A 17546-nucleotide genomic window follows, 5' to 3' on the forward strand; every position below is an offset into this window, starting at 1 on the left:
CTTCTTTAATCTTATACCTGGTTGAAGTGTCCCAAGTCTGAATTCCCACTGATTTCAACTCTTCTTTAACTTTACACATGTATTTCATGATCCAACTAGCATTGGAGGGAGCTTGGAACTCCCACCAATTCTGTTGTTTTATGTAAACATTATGAACCCACAACACCCACATATCATCCTTCTTTATACCAATGTGCCAAACCAGCTTCCCCACTGCAGCCTTGTTCCATATTTGGCAGTTATTGAACCCAGACCTCCCTTGTTTTTAGGACTACAGACCTGACTCCACTTGATATACCCACCCTTTAGATCAGTAGCTTTCCCACTCCAAAGATAGCTCCTACAAATGCTGTTAATTTTGTCAAATACAGCCGTAGGCAAAATGAAAATTTGGGCCCAGTAGCTACTGATACTCATGAGCACAACATGTACTAACTAAGCTCGTCCAGCAAAGGAAAGGTTCCTTGTACTCCATGTCCTTATTCTGGCAGTCATCTTATCCACTAAGCCTTCACAATCTGCAGCCCTAAGCTTCCTTGTGGATATGGTTACCCCTAGGTATTTGAAGGGGAGGGAGTCCTTAACAAAGCTTGAGAACTGCGCAATTATGTCTGTATCACCCTCTGTCATCCCATTGCAATACAAGGCAGACTTTGATTTATTAGCTTGAAGCCCAGAAGACTCTGAGAAGAGTTGTAAACCTTGAAGTAACAAATAAGCACATTTAACATCACCATTACAGAAGAGCATTAAATCATCTGCAAAGCACAGATGATTTAACTTCATCATTTTGCATCCCTTGAAATGTTTCAACAACTCCATGTCACTAATGTATGCCATGATTCTCGAAAGATAATCCATGCATAATGTAAAGAGAAGGGGAGACATGGGGTCCCCTGCCTTAACCCTCTCTTTGCAGGAAAAAACCCCTCAGTGCTACCATTCAACATTAAGGTAAAACTAGGAGTTTGAATACATTCCATAACACACCTTATAAATTTTCATCATAACCCCATCCATCTTATTACCTCTTCTATTGAACCTTTTCACCAGATCTTGACATAGGATAATGTTGCTTATAATACTTCTACCTGTGATGAAAGCACCCTGGTTGGGGGAAACCAGATCAGGAAGTACAGCATTTAGTCTTGTACATATCAATTTTGTAATAGTCTTATATAGGATATTGCAACAAGCAATAGGCCTATAATCACTGACTGTTGCAGGGCACTTAACCTTATGAACTAAGGTAATAGCTGTTATATTAACCTCTTTCAACATCTTGCCATGTATGAAAAAATCCTTAATAGCATCAATCACATCCATACCCACTATCTCCCAGGCTTTCTTGAAGAAAATACTAGTGTAACCATCTATACCAGGTGACTTCTCATCAGGTGTAGAGAAGAGAGCCTGCTTTATCTCATCAGAGCTGAAGTGTAAATTCAGCAGCATCTTCTGATCTTCAGTAACAACCTTCCCTTTATTGATAATAACCTCTTCAATAGGCCTTGTTTGACCACTACTACCAAACAGAGCTTCATAGAATTGTAGGAAGGCTGCATTGACATCATCAGGATTAGACATCCACTCTCCCCTCTCATTCTGGATAGTGTTTATCCTATTTTGAGTTCATCTCATTCTGATACTTTTGTGAAACAGCCTTGTGTTATCATCTCCTTCCTCAATCCATCTCACCTTAGCTTTTTGCCCCAAGAAAGAGAGCAGATTCTTATGAGCCAGCTGATATCTTCTTCTACACATCATTTCTTTCTCAATAAGCTCATGATTCACAGGATTAACTTGACGATTTTGCTGTATGTCTATTAAATCCTGATAACATCTGGTGTTTTGCACTGACACATCACCATATTCCTCTGCATTTAACCTTTTAAGCTCCTCCTTCGGTAGCTTCAATTTGCTAACCACCCTAAACATCTTTGTCCCTGTAACTTCCTTCTCCCACCCTCTTCTTATGATATCTGAAAACTTGTGAGAGTGACACCACATATTAAAGAACCTAAATGGTTTCTTTTTATTCATACTAGGGTAAGATCTAATAATCAGAGGACAATGGTCATAGTCACCCTCTCGCAGATAATTCACCTTTGTCATTGGGAACTCTTCCATCCAAGCCTCATTCCTCATTCACGATCCAATTTACAGTACACTCTTCTCTCTCCCTCTTGCTTATTGCTCCAGGTGTAGAATTGACCAGTAGCTTTCACATCCAACAACTGACAAACCTCCACACAATGCTTCAAGTCTACCAATTCCCTTTCCCCCCACTGGCTGACCAATCCTCTCTTCCATTCCTAGGATTGCATTAAAATCACCCAATATCACCCAAGCTCTAGATATTTGAGTAGAGATATCCTCCAGTTTATCCCATAATTCCTGCCTAGCATGCCTACCATTATGCCCATACACAAATGAGCAATGAAATTTCCTCCCTCCATTAACAGTCTCCACTTCAGTATGCATCAGTTGATCAGAACAATAGGTTATATTAACATGAAAAGCAGAAGGATGCGATGCAATCACAATTCTACCATTCTTATGCCATGCATTATTATGTGAAAAACACCATCCAGGGCACAAAGTTAAGTATAAATCACCCATGGTGTGTGATTTAACTTTTGTTTCAAGAAGGCTAAATAGTCTTATTTGATTGGAAAGAATCAGATTCTTTACCTCATTTTGCTTACTTCTACTATTTAGCCCTCTTACATTCCATGATAATATATTATCCATGGATGACAGGAGGCTCCCCCTCCTGGCTTTCATCTTCCTCATCTTCAATAGTGGCAATCTTGTCAAAATTCTCCAATTTAGGTGCAATTTTCTCTAATACATCAAAAGAGTTGTGAATTAACACTGGCTATGTGGTCTGAACTGACTGAGATACCCCTTTTGCCACCAAAGTAAACTCTTCTGCATTCTTATTTGGCTTCTCCTTCACCACCCAAACCTTCTTTTTCTTCTTAACCTCCTGATAGCAATGTGCAGTCTCATGGCCTAAACCATGACAAGTCCCACATGATATAGGTTTCCATTCATAACCTATTGCCTGGCACATCAGTTCACCTTTCTCATTCTCAAATCTAATTGAATCAGGGAAATGTTGATCAATTTCAACCTCAACAAGAATCTGAGCAAAATTCAATCTATCTTTAGCCTTGGTAACTTGGTAAAGTTTGAGAGGTTTCCCAATCCCTGCCACCAACTTATTAAACAAACATGATTCCCCCCCAGTATTTGAGGTCCAATTTAGGTAATTGGATCCATATTGGAAGACTCTTCATAGTCTCTTTCTGGAGATTCATGTCCTGGTGCCAAGCTTTGACAACCATTGGCTTCTTGTCAAAAAATTGGAATCCACAATTAAGAATCGCATCTCTCTGTTCTTTTGAGTTCAATCTTACCAGAAAAAACCCTTGCCAACAGCTCCATCTTTATCTATGCCAAACTTTCCCCAAATTCGCCTTATAAAGCCTTCCATTACCGGAAATGGTGGATTTGCACCGATAACGTAACAAACCACAACATTCTCCCAATACTCAATCTCATCCTTCACATCCTCATAGTCAATCTTAATTGATACAGATTGTTTACCACTTCCAGCATCATCATTATCAATCGCAATTTCAGATGAATGAACCTTATCAAATTCATTTATTAAACTTCGCGATTGAATGTTACCTTGCTCAATGGTATTCAATCAACTCTGGTTTTTCTTTATTATAGTCAACCACTCCGATAATTGAATCTTCTCTCTACTCTGTTGTTGAAGCACTTCAATGGAGCTCTTCGGCGATAGAGGTTCCTTCAATGCAGGAGCATCCACCATTAGTGACTCAACACCATGTAATTCCGCAATCGATCGTACCTTCCTACCCTCAGTAGAACCTGATGGACCTCTATTTTTATTTTGGACTACCAGAAACTGTTTCTTCCCCTTTGATTTCGATGATCCTGCCATGGCTACGACAAAAAATTATCAAGAAAAACAGAAAAGAAACGGTTCTTGAAACAGTTATTTTAGAGAGCGGGAGGAGTTTCTCTCTCTACATTCTTTTTTGTCTTATATAAAACTCCCTTTCCCCTTTGAATTATAATAAGATTACACGCTTAATGAATACCATAACATGTCTCCTAATTACATTGTTAAACGCCTGATTATAGGAAACTACACGCCTAAATGACCCGAATTTATTCAAGGAAAGATTAGCTTGCCACATGAACAATCTCATTGGGCCTCTAAAACATATAGTATGAAACATTGGCGTAAATTCTCTAACTTCATACCACGCAGCCTTAAGAATTTTGTTTTAGATATCTCTTCGTTACTTCTTATATCTTGCGGACATTTCACTGGTTTGCTCCTGTTTAGCTGGCATATGGCAGAATTTTTCTTGTTTGATCGACATGTGTTAAAGATATGGCTGAGATGTCCAAAAGCATTGGGTTGTGAGGCAATATCATCATATAACTTTCTAGATTTACGTATCGACTCGTAACATTGCGTGTCAGAATCCTAGTCAATTACAATCACAAACTAATGTCATTTAGTCATATATATGAACCAAGCAAGTATACATATATAACGACTTAAATTCCAAAAAAAAAAATAATGAATTAACTTAATTATACACGAAATTCTGAATAAAATCAAGAAACATTATATTTGAACATTCCTTCATCTAAAGATTGTGTGTCATTCCTCTTTTTTAGTATGTTATCCGGCATATAAAAGAGGTAATATCGTCTCCAATGATCGGCATTTCTTTTTCTAGTACTAGCATTTGAAATTTAGTAGGTATTCCAAAAATACGTCAATGAAACTGTGAAATATGTTAAGAAAATACCTGAAAGTCCTTGCTTACGGCAATGGAACAATACCCGTCCCCTAGGGTACTATTACCATAGTACATTAGTGGAGTTAACGAGGCTAATGCTCCAATAGTGATCTCCGCGTACTTCAACCGGAAGCATATTGCTAATGTTGATTTAATATAGAAATATGTGAAAAACAAACCATAGATTGATAAACAATATTAAAATCGATATCCTTTATAAATGAATACTAAATCAGTAATTAATTAATTTTATAGTTTATAATTCGACACCTAAATACTACTTAAATTTAATTTATAAATGCCAAGTTATGTAGAGAACCGCAACTCTGAAGTAACAATGACAAATATGTGAAAAGCGTCAATCAAATTTGTCACAACTTTTTCAAACATGGACAATTTTAACAAAGTTATATACAATTCAAATTAATAGTAGAGGAGATACCCATAAAATAAAACCTCCAAAATTAAGTTTGTTTATGAAAAGCCTATCAATTCAATAATAAAAACAATCTATAAAATTTTAGAAGTAAACAAAATACATATTGCATTGTAGTTCATACCTCCAGCATAGCCCATACCCACAACAATAACGGGTGAATTGGCAGCGGAGTTGTTCGCCTTCACGCTTTCGATGATTACCGCATAATCTTGTAGAGTTTGGTCTGTGGCTAAGAATCCTGAAACTCGATCATCCACCATGGCCAAATCTATTGACCCTAGTGGTACTGAATCACCATAAGGGCGATGCTAACAGAAGCAAAGGAAAAGAGGTAAATAGGATATTGATTTATTTTGAAAAAAATCATAATCATTAGTGGCACTTATACCCGAAATCCCATATTCTTTAGGGGAAAACGTCTGGCCATTCTCCCCTCCGAATAATACAAATATGGGAGCCCAGCTCCCCCCATTGGCTGTCGTCGACGAGCAACCTCTGTTAAAAGGTGAGGTTGCCTATCTCGTCGTTGCATCCAGAGTGATCCAACTTATGAGTGAAGTTGAACACTTTTAAATCTCCTATACAAATGAGATTAAAAAAATTAAGACAACCAATAATGTTTCATAAATATAATGGATGTAACACCTTCACCCGCGAATGAAAAATAGAAAACATATAGTAAAAGTTGAGTTAATTAGTATCAAAATTAGAATCACCCGCCAATGAAATATAGAAAACATAAAGTAAAAGTTCGGTTCATAACTATCAGAATTAAAATCTTACCCTGGGATAAGAAGACGTTGTTCATCGAACTCCCCATTTGAATCAGGTGATACTGTTTGAAATTTTTTTCCTAAATATATAATTAAAAAGTTACCAACTACAAATATATGAATTACATACGAAATATATTTCTATGATTCTTTCATAAGAAAAATCTTAAGACTAAACATAAAACATTCCCCTTGTATGCACAATAATCATAAATTGATTAAGGAGTTGATATAAGTGCATAAAATTTTTCATAACATTAATAATTGAAAATTAGAAGTTATATAAAATTTGTGTATTATAAGATCGAGCCCATATATCGTTAGTCGATTGTTAAACTGAAACTTCTCACTACTTAGCTAGAATATATTATTTAATATTCAAAGGTGATAACTTACTTTATATGGATTTTATAATTGACACATTTAAATTATAATAGGTTAGCATGAAATTAATGTCGTGACATATATATGATCGTCATATTTAAGTTAATTAATTCATCATTAGCAGCGGAACTTAGATGGTCGATGCGCTACTTTCGTATTATGAGCTAAACATTCTTTTTTTTTTTTTTTTTTTTTTTTTTTTGGTTAAAGGTAAGAATTTTATTACCAAAAAACTCAGTACAGCACCACCAAAACAAACAAAGCAACCACAGCACCTTACAAAGCAAAGCTAACAAAAACAGAAAACAGCAAAAACAGACTACATTACAATTGCATTACACTAATTACTTCTAGCATCAACCCATTCTTTATCTGCAGACTTCCATTTATCCTTTTGCAGAAGAGCAACTCTGCTATAGACTTCCTTCTTCACACTTCTGACAATCTGATCAGGGTGTATTACCATCTGCTTCCAGTGCGCAGTGTTTCTAGCATACCAAATATAATACACAGTTGCAGCTAGAGTAGCATAACAGAACTTCTTTTTAACTGTGCTAGTATATTTCCTACCCCATTTTTTCCATCTCACATACAGATTTCCTCCTGATGAGATTCCAAACCCAACCATTCCAAGATCTGAGAGCATACTTTCTTACTGTACTGACAGTAGAAAAAGAGGTGAGAGCATGAGTCTTGACCATGGATACACAGTAAGCAATCCTGATCTGCACACACCCCAACTTGAAACAATTTGTCTTTGGTCTTCAGTTTACCTAGGGCAGCAAGCCACCCTATAAATGAATGTTTAGGGATGTTATATGAATTCCAGACCCAGTAGTGCCATCTGACTTTAGGAATATCTCCCATTAACCACTTGTACCCATCTTTGATAGTGTACACCCCATCTCCATCTAGCCACTTGTTGTTGTTATATGCTAGCTTGAACTTGTCCTTTGCCTTGCATATGACTTTCCACCCCCAGCTAGCTGTTGTAGGAGCAGAATACTCCCACCAATCATCTTGTTTAATGTACACACTATGAACCCATTTTATAATCATTGAAACTCATAAGCAACTAAAATATATAGTTAGATTTAACTAAGCATAGATTAGTACGTAGTTATAGTTAAACTAAGCTCAAATAAGTTCATAATTTAGATTACACAACCAACATAGTTATCATAATTATAATGTAGTTGATGATCGACATTCCGTTACCTACAACATGCGGGTGTTAAAACTAAAAGCAACATCGTGAGTCGAATCTCATTAACATATTACCCTAACAATATAAATTCATTTCATTTTATTTGCAAACAGGGAGAATATAATATAGTAAAACATATTGCAAAACCATAATGAAATGATATCAAGATTAACAATCATAAGTGACATCTTGATGATTCATAAGTGCCCTTTATCTTTTTCATGTTTTAATATGGTAACTGGCTAGTATAGACTTGTGGGACGTTTCCCACCACACGATGATCCTTCAGGAGTCCAACTCCCTTGTTGGATACACCGCTCGCACCAAAATAGTGTAGTAACATAACATTGGGTACCCTTAAAGGAGTTGGGCTCCGTTGTTGGGTGTATCTCGGGTGCATAGGTACTTGCACAAACATAAATTAGATAATAATCATTGCGTAACATGAACCTCTTTCACTTTCATTTATCATGTTTTGTTTATTTAGCATTCATCGGCATAGGCCTTAGTACTTTCATGAATTATACTTGAGCATCAATAACTCATAATAATATAAGTAAATATGTATGAAGCTCATTCATACACAATTTAAGTATCTCAAAATCCATATAAAAAGATCATATCACACAAACCTTTAACATAATAATAAAAATCATTTCATATACACATTTCGAAGGGGATCGTAGGTGTTAGCAATAGATGTTACCTCGATTCATTCCTTCTTAATAACCTTGAAAGCTGAGAGACGCCTCTAATATCAATTTCTTTAATCTTATCAAAAATTTAGATAACGAAAGTATAAATATTTTTTTACGTTGGTACTTCAGTAGACTTTTAGTTATTATTATTATTAGTTATTAATTATAAATACAAAACAAGTGATCTAAAAGATAAGAAAATGTCAGTACATTAGTATGTTAGTGTAGTCATAGAATGTCCAAGTCATTGTCCATAGTGTCATTGTCCTCGAAAGTATTCATAATGTCCATAAGTCAATCATGGTAAAAAAAAAAACGTTCATAAGTTAATGCATTTAAATCATATGCTATTATGAATTTCATAAATTAAATATAAAGTTATCACTTTTAAGTTATGAATTGGTGATTTTCGAATTACGTTAGTAAAAGTGAAAGAGCAACACCTTTATTATTACTCACCACATTTTATAATTTCAATTCATATTATTTTAATAAAGTATAAGTAACAACAATATAGTAAATGGTTAATAAGTTAATTAGTTAGTTGGAAGAAGTCATGTTAGCATGAGTTAGTATCAAAGTCAATAGTTAGTAGTTAACACAAGTTAGTCATTAGCTAGTTAGGATAAGTTAGTCACAACATTAGTCCAAAATTATTATCAAACTTAGTATAATTCTCATTTCAATTTACATTCAAATTATATAGTAAGTGGTGAATACATGATAAATTATAAGCTAATCAAAGCAAATGTTATTCATCTAAACATTATAAGTTACACTTAAACTATAAGTTGATAATCTATTTGACATTGTAATTGGACATAGATTAATTCCAAAGAGTAAGGTGAATATCCAACAAGGCTAATAACTCATCATGAACATAATGCTGGCATTTTATATGTTCATAGTTCAATTCATCACTGATTTATCAATGTATAATCAGTAAATATGGAAACTAAAATCTAGTTAGCTACGTTGACTTGTAATTAGTTAAACTTATTCATGCCATAACTAATTGAAGATGATATCATACCTCTACGTATCTTATTTTACTTGTACTATAATCCATGGTTTTTCCAGTTTTCGGGCCATTTTCCGACTTCCTGGGCTCGGCGAGTTTTTCCGTCCCGGACCTACCTAGGGTCCCCGAGGTGCCCGAGGATCCCCTGTGGTGCAGCAGAGACCTTCATTTCCTTCCCACTTTTGCCTTCCCTTGGCTCGCTTGGCACGACCCTAGCTAGGCTACTGTTACTATTTGTATTATTATTATTATTATTATTATTATTATTATTATTATTATTATTATTATTATTATTATTATTATTATTATAATCGCTTTATGTTTAGTATTATTACTATTCTCATTATCATCATAGTTATTTACAAACTTATATATCAATCACAATGCTTATAATAATAAATCATTTATATAGACCTTAAATTAAAATTGATCATCTACTCGTTATTATTGTCGTTGGTTATAATATATAATATTAGAACATATGAAGAGTCGTTCTACTCCTTTATTCATTAGAGTGGTTTTACACTTTTACCAGTTAATTAGTCCAAATACGAGTTCACTAAGAGAATGCACTAAACATCACGGTAAACAATATAGTGTTTTTATTAGTTTTTTCGTTATCATCCATATATCTATCGCATGCATACATGGGGGAAATGATTTGGGGGTATAGTTATTTATTATTATTATTATTATTATTATTATTATTATTATTATTAGTATTATTATTATTATTATTGTGCAATATATGAACCCTCATCATAATCACTTAGGCCTCATGTGAACCGTCATTGTAAACATATGAATGTATGATAATTATCATTTGTTATAGCATTATAACATATTAAGAGTCGTTATGCTAATTTATAATTAATAGAGTATTAGATTGGTTTTATAATTATTTTGATATCAATCTTATATTAAAATGATTCAACATATTAGTATTTATATTGTTATTGTTATTATTAGTATTCATGTTCTTATTTGTATTACTATTGCTATTTTTAGCCTTGTTACTATTACTGTTATTATTTGTATTTTTACCTATTATCATTGTCGCTTTATGTTTATTAGTATTATTATTCTCATTACCATCACAACTATTTACATACTTTTTTTTTTGGTAAGTAATATATTGCGACCAAAGAAACATGTACACACTTCGTCCTTCAAGGACTATACAACCCACAGGCCTCAGAAAAGCCTATCTACACATTATAGACTTTCAATCCATCTACAATCCCTTTCATTCCAATTCTTTGACTTACAAAACTGAATTCTATGTTTAACTATACATTTTGTATTGGTAATTACATGCTCAATTCTTCGAACTTTTTGCTGCCAATAGGCTTCATTTCTTACCAGCCATATCTGATATATATACCACTGCAACTATGACAGTGTACAACACTTGCCTTCTTACTCTAGTGCCTTTGTAGCTTCTTCTGGCCCAAGCTACCCATTGCTGTAATGTCTTGGCCTACAAGGTATACCAGTCCAATCCAGACGTGCATAAAGAATCTGTTTGCTAAACTCACACCCAAAAAACAAGTGATCATGTGTTTCCCCTGCATTTCCACATATACAGCATGTATTATCTGGACTAATGCCATGTAAGAATAGTGTATCTTTTGTTTTCAGCCTGCCTTGAATTCCTAACCATAATATAAATTTGTGTTTAGGGAGGTTCATCCTATTCCAGACACCTGATGCCCAAGTGACTTCCCTAATGCTCTCTCTCATATCAGTGTACACCTTCTTGATGGAGTAGACCTGATTCATCATGCTCCAATTGGCCATGTCCAGCTGATGGAGGTCATTTTTAACCTTACAAAGGTACTTTAGAACCCAACTTGCACCTGGTGGAGCTGGGAAATCCCACCAATTTCTCCCCTTCACATAGAAACTATGTACCCATTTCACCCATAAATCATCTTTCTGGCATCCTATGTGCCACACTAGCTTTGCAACAGCAGCCTTGTTCCAGATGGTTATGTTTCTGAAGCCTACACCCCCTGCTTTCTTACTTCTGCAGAGATCTTCCCATTTGATGTTCCCTACTTTGCCTCAAATTGCTGCACCAGACCAAAGTTAGTGCCTACATATGGTATTTATCTTCCTTATCACTATATCAGGGAGAAGAAAGATTTGTGCCCAATATATATGGACACTCATCAGCACTGAGTTTATCAATTTGGCTCTGCCAGCATAAGATAAGCTTCTTGTACTCCAAGATCTTATTCTACTTGTCATTTTTTCAACCAGAAGATCACAATCAACAACATTTAGCTTTTTAGGGCTGATAGGTACCCCAAGATACCTAAAAGGAAGCTGCTCTCTCTTAAAACCTGAGAACTGTTCAATCCTTTCAATCTCACTTGCCTCCATAGCAGTGCAATATATGGCAGACTTCTGTCTATTAGCTTGCAAGCATGTTGTTTCAGAAAAGAGCTTGAGTCCTTGCAAAAGAAGATAAGCTGATTTTGCTTCCCCTTTACAAAACATTAATAAATCATCTGCAAAGCTCAAATGATTAAGCTTCAAGCTTCTACACACAGTGAAAAACTTATACTCATCCAGTTCACTGATATAAGAGAGTATCCTTGTTAAGTAGTCCATACACATGACATAAATCAAAGGTGACATGGGGTCTCCCTGCGTGAGACCCCTCTTTGCAGCAAAAAAAGCTTAAGTACTGCCATTTATCATCAATGTGAACTTTGGAGTTGTGATGCACTCCATAATACATTTCACAAAATGATTAGGAAAATGTAAAGCCTCAAGTTGATCTTGTATAAAACTCCATTCCACAGAATCATAGGCTTTTTTCAAGTCAACGTTCATTAGTAACCCTTTGACTTGATTATGACTCTTTCCAAACCTTTTCACTAGGTCTTGGCATAACAAGATATTACTGATAATGCTCCTGCCAGTGATGAAAGCCCCTTGTGTTTGTGAAACAATATCAGGAAGCACGTTATTCATTCTGGAGCAGATCAACTTAGTGATTGTCTTGTACAGAACAGAACAGCATGATATGGGCCTGAAGTCACCTACCGATGCTGGACAGTTTGTCTTAGGAATTAATGTTATAGTAGTAACATTAATCTCCTTCAATAATTTGCCACTTCTAAAGAAGTCCTGGATAGCGTCCACCACATCAGACCCTACTATATCCTAAGTTTTCTTAAAAAAGAAACTTGAGTATCCATCCAACCCTGGTGACATCAGCCCACCACATCAGCCCCGACGTCGGGCGCTCATGCCAGCTGCTGCACCTGCAATTTTATCAGACCGCCCGATGTCATCGGGCGTCTGGCGAATTTAACCTTTTTCCTCCGCTTTAGAGCCCGATGCCATCGGGTAACTTTGGCCCGATCGGGCGACTGACGAGACGCGGTTTTTTAATGATTACGAGCCCTTCTTTCGAGACTTTTAGCTATTGTTTTAGGGCTTGTATAAATAGAAAAATCAGAATTATTAGCTCCTATCTAGTTTTTATTATTAGTTTTCTCTAGAGAGTGTTTCAAGAACCTTAATTTAGTGCTTTGTGATTTCAATTCAAGATCAAACCTTTTGCTTATTCATAGCTCAATATAATTCGGTAATCTTTCTTCATTATTTCTTTGTTATTTCTTCCATTGTTAATTATATTATTTTCTTAGTTATTTGCCATGTTTCAAAGTATGAGTTTTTATATGATTCTTGTTATTGTTTTCATGATTATGAGTGAGTAGTTCTATATCTAGAATTGTGGAGATCTATGTATGCAATGAGGGATTGATAGATTAGTTTGATTATCTTGTATTTCAACTGTTTCCTTTGATTGATTCTTCATACTAGGATTATAATTTAGGCCTGATTTATATTTCTACTGTTGCAATACTGAATCTACTTCGAGAGGAGAAATACCGTATAGGCTTTCAATTATTAGGCAAAGTGACCGTTGACTATGCGAGAGCGGCTGGGTGATCTTTGAGAGATGTAATGTTCGAGAGAAATTACATGTGCCCTAGACAGTTGGCTTACTAGGTGGTTATTATTTATCCCTGATTTCCCGAATTGTATGCATAGTGATCCATGATTCTAGTACTTTATTAATATATTTACACCTTCATATTTAATTCTGCTATCTGTTTAGTTTAGTAACACAACCATTCATCTGATTTCGTTAGTGTAATATTAGAGTTCAGATACAATATTATAACTTCTCCCTATGGATTCGATCCTGACTTCCCTGACTACTAGTTAGTGAACCTTAGGTTATTTTTTATTAGGTGATACGACTTTAGCCTATCAAATTTTGGCGTCGTTGTCGGGGAGACGGTTTATTTTATTTTTCTGAATTATAGTATTAAACTAACCTCTACTCTGAAGAACACCTGTTCTTTGGAGCTCTCACGTTTGTTTTAGTGTTTTTGGTGTATGAGCAGGAAATTGAAATCCCAAATCTCATCCCGTTCGATCCGGAGATTGAAAAGACCGCTCGTAGACTCAGAAAGAAAACTAAACAAGCTAAGTTGTCTGCAGGGACACCCTCCCAAAAGATACCTTCTCCACCATCTTCCCCACACCAAGAAACCCCACCTCACCTATTCCTCAACATGGGTGAGAATGTTACTCAACCTTCAGAGACTATGCACAACCATCTCCTGATAACGTGCCTACTGGGGTACGGATGCCCACTATTGCTGCTACAAATTTTGAGATCAAGTCTCATGTTCTGAATATGGTTCAGAACAATAGTTCCTGGGTTACCATCTGAAGACCCAAATCAACACCTGCAGAGATTTTTACAGTGTTGTGCTACTCAGAAGCAATTAAGCTGGTGTTACTCCTGATGAGATGAAACTCCTCCTATTTGGTTTCTCTCTGTGCGATAAATCTTTGTTCTGGTATAATAAGCTGCCTTCCACCATCACCACCTGGCCAGAACTTTCCAAGATTTTTCTTAAAGTGGTACCCTTACCAGAAAACTGCAGATATGAGACATGCTATAGTTACTTTCACCCAAGATCCTGGTGAATCTCTATATGAAGCTTGGGAGCGGTTCAAGGATCTGCAGCGTCTATGTCCTCATCATGGGTTGGACCAGTGGTACTTGTGTCAGATTTTCTACACTAGAGTTGATGCAGATACACGACGGGTAATTGATGGAGAATCTGGTGGGTTCTTCATGGATAAAGCAATTGAGGAAGGGTATGAACTTTTGGAGAAGCTAGCATCTAATCAAGCCTCTACCATTCGTTCCTCTTTGAAAAAGGGAGGTAAACATGATGTTGAAGCCATTTCCCTACTGTCTGGGCAACTAGCTGCTCTAACTCAGAAGATTGATTCCCTGAAGTTAGGTAATGATTCCTCCCACATGAGTGTTAATGCGATGGCTAGTGCTTCTAACTATAATGTGCATATATATGTGATGCTTGTGGAATATCTAGGCACAACTCTCAAGAGTGTCCTGCGTTGGGAAATAACTGTGAGGCCGTCAATACTTTGTAGTCACAACCTAAGAACCAGTTCAACCCCTATTCCAACACCTATAATCCTGGGTTAAGACACCATCCCAACTTCTCATATAGGAGTACTAATGTGTTGAACCCTCAACAACCATATCCGCCTCAACCACAGGGTAAACAATACCAACCTCCACAACAAGCTCCACCTGGTTTTCAAAGAAATCAAGCACCTCCACAACCTGCTCCTCCTGCTGACCCTACCATGACAGAGTTGAAGAATATGATGTTCCAGATGCAGAAAGGGTTCAATGCTTTTCAAGCTGACACAAAAGCTCGACTGGAAAATTTGGGCACGCATAACAAGATGTTGGAGCTCAACTAGCTCAGTTGGCTAGTTCTTCTGCTAGTAGGCCACCTGGGGCCTTACCTTCACAATCAATGCAACCAAGGGACACTGCCAATGCCATCACTCTTAGGAGTGGAACACATTATGATGGTCCCCCAATGCCTAAGGATGGTCCGGTTGAGCCAGAAAAAAATGCAGACGTTACTGAAACTTCGTCATCTCTTGAGGCTACCACCAACACATCTGCAGAAAAGCAAATAGTATCTGAAAAAAATTCCTCCACCACTCCTGCGATAAAGGTACCATTCCCCACTCGTCTATCAAAAATAAGCTGGATCACCAACTTGGTAAGTTTATGGAGGTGGTGAAGAATCTTCAGTAACTGTCCATTTACTGAACTCATTACTCAAGTACCTGCATATGCTAAATTTTTGAAGGAAATTTTGACTAGGAAAAGAGCCTTTAATGCAGTAAAACTGTTGCCTTTACTGAAGAATGTAGTGCTCTTTTGCAAAATCAATCCCTCCTAAATTGAAAGATCCGGGGAGTTTCTCCATCCCTTGTAATATTGGCACCATCTTTATTGACAAAGCCTTATGTGATTTAGGTGCTAGTGTTAGTGTCATGCCCTTGACTGTTTGTAAAAAGCTTGACATGGGAGATTTAAAATGTACAACATTACTCTTCAAATGGCTGACCGTTCTATTAAATACCCCCTAGGTATCTTAGAGGACGTTCCTGTGAGGGTAGGTAAATTTTACATTCCTGTGGATTTTGTTGTGCTTGACATGGAAGAGGATACTCAGATCCCAATCATTTTAGGGAGACCATTCCTTCATACTGCTGGAGCTGTCATAGATGTTAAAAATGGAAAATTGACTTTGACGGTGGGGGATGATAAGGTGACTTTTAGTTTAACCAATGCCTTGAAAAGTCCCATGCTAGAGGAAGCCTGTTACAGAATAGATGTCATTGATGTGCAGGTTAATGATGACATGCCTCAATCCCTTCTGCGGGATCCACTGGAGGCTTTGCTTTGTTTTACCTCTTCCACAGGTGATGATATTATCCGGACTATACTGAAGTGGATGCTTGGGAAGCAGCTTTTACCTGTGTCGAGCTTGACGGTATTACCACTCATGAGGATGAACGGTTAGTATGTGCTACTCAACCGGTGGAGGTAAAGAAACCTGAACTAAAACCCCTTCCCCCTTCTCTACGATATGCTTTTCTGGATGATTCTGAAAATTGCCCTGTGATTGTTAGTGCTGCATTAAATGATGGTCAAATGTCTCAACTTTTGTCTGTTTTGCGACAACATAAAAAGGCCATTGGATATAATATTGATGATTCTGAAAATTGCCCTGTGATTGTTAGTGCTGCATTAAATGATGGTCAAATGTCTCAACTTTTGTCTGTTTTGCGACAACATAAAAAGGCCATTGGATATAATATTGATGATTTGAAAGGCATAAGCCCTAAGTTTTGCATGCATAAAATTCATCTTGAGGATGATCATCGTCCTAGTATACAAGGTCAGCGTCGTTTGAACCCGAATATGCAGGAAGTTGTCAAAAAGAGGTTATGAAATTGCTTGATGCTGGGATTATCTATCCTATTTCTGATTCTAAGTGGGTGAGTCCAGTTCAAGTGGTTCCTAAAAAGGGCGGTACTACTGTAGTTAAAAATGAGAAAAATGAATTAATTGCTACAAGAGTAGTTACTGGGTGGCGTATGTGCATTGATAATAGGAAACTAAATGTTGCCACTAAGAAAGACCATTTTCCCCTTCCCTTCATTGATCAGATGTTGGAACGTCTAGCTTGTCATTCTCATTTCTGTTATCTAGATGGTTATTATGGTTTCTTCCAAATCCCTATCCACCCAGATGACCAGGAGGACCACATTTACATGTCCTTATGGTACCTTTGCATATCGAAGGATGCCCTTTGGCCTATGTAATGCCCCTGCTACCTTCCAACGTTGTATGATGGCCATATTTTCTGAATTTATTGAGTCCATCATGGAAGTATTTATGGATGACTTTAGTGTGTATGGCATTGATTTTGATGCATGTTTGCTGAATCTGACTAAAGTACTGAAAAGATGTGAGGATGTCCACCTTGTCTTGAACTGGGAGAAGTGCCACTTCATGGTTACTGAAGGAGTGGTACTTGGTCATATTATTTTAGAACGAGGCATCCAGGTGGACAAAGCAAAAATTCAAGTGATTGAGCAATTACCCCCTCCTGTGAATGTTAAGGGTGTTAGAGGTTTTCTTGGTCATGCGGGATTTTATCGCCGCTTTATCAAGGACTTCTCTAAAATTGCTAAACCACTTACTCAGTTGCTCCTCAAGGATG

General features: G+C 36.6%; 1 protein-coding gene and 1 non-coding gene across 2 annotated transcripts; both read right to left on the reverse strand.

The window, feature by feature from the left end:
- Nucleotides 1-10836: 10836 nt before the first annotated feature.
- LOC130591055 (uncharacterized) lies at nucleotides 10837-12006 on the reverse strand. Its single transcript, XM_057393951.1, has 2 exons — nucleotides 11628-12006; nucleotides 10837-11438 (listed from the first exon to the last, which is right to left on the reverse strand). Exons 1-2 carry the CDS (start codon nucleotides 12004-12006, stop codon nucleotides 10837-10839), a joined length of 981 nt encoding a protein of 326 aa, XP_057249934.1.
- Nucleotides 12007-14362: 2356 nt separating this feature from the next.
- LOC125497140 (small nucleolar RNA R71) lies at nucleotides 14363-14469 on the reverse strand. Its single transcript, XR_007273782.2, has one exon. It is a non-coding gene; the product is annotated as a small nucleolar RNA R71 (small nucleolar RNA).
- Between the last annotated feature and the right edge of the window lie 3077 nt (nucleotides 14470-17546).

This window comes from Beta vulgaris, chromosome 4, assembly GCF_026745355.1.
Source record: "Beta vulgaris subsp. vulgaris cultivar EL10 chromosome 4, EL10.2, whole genome shotgun sequence".
NCBI lineage: Eukaryota > Viridiplantae > Streptophyta > Magnoliopsida > Caryophyllales > Amaranthaceae > Beta > Beta vulgaris.

Bases quoted from the DNA above. Each gene is read 5' to 3' on its own strand.
- LOC130591055 (XM_057393951.1), bottom strand. From the start codon at position 12,006: ATGTGTATGGACTACTTAACAAGGATACTCTCTTATATCAGTGAACTG. The intron at 11,439-11,627 runs GTAGAATAAGAT...GAGGCAAAGTAG, and splicing joins TCTGGTTGAAAAAATGACAA to GGAACATCAAATGGGAAGAT.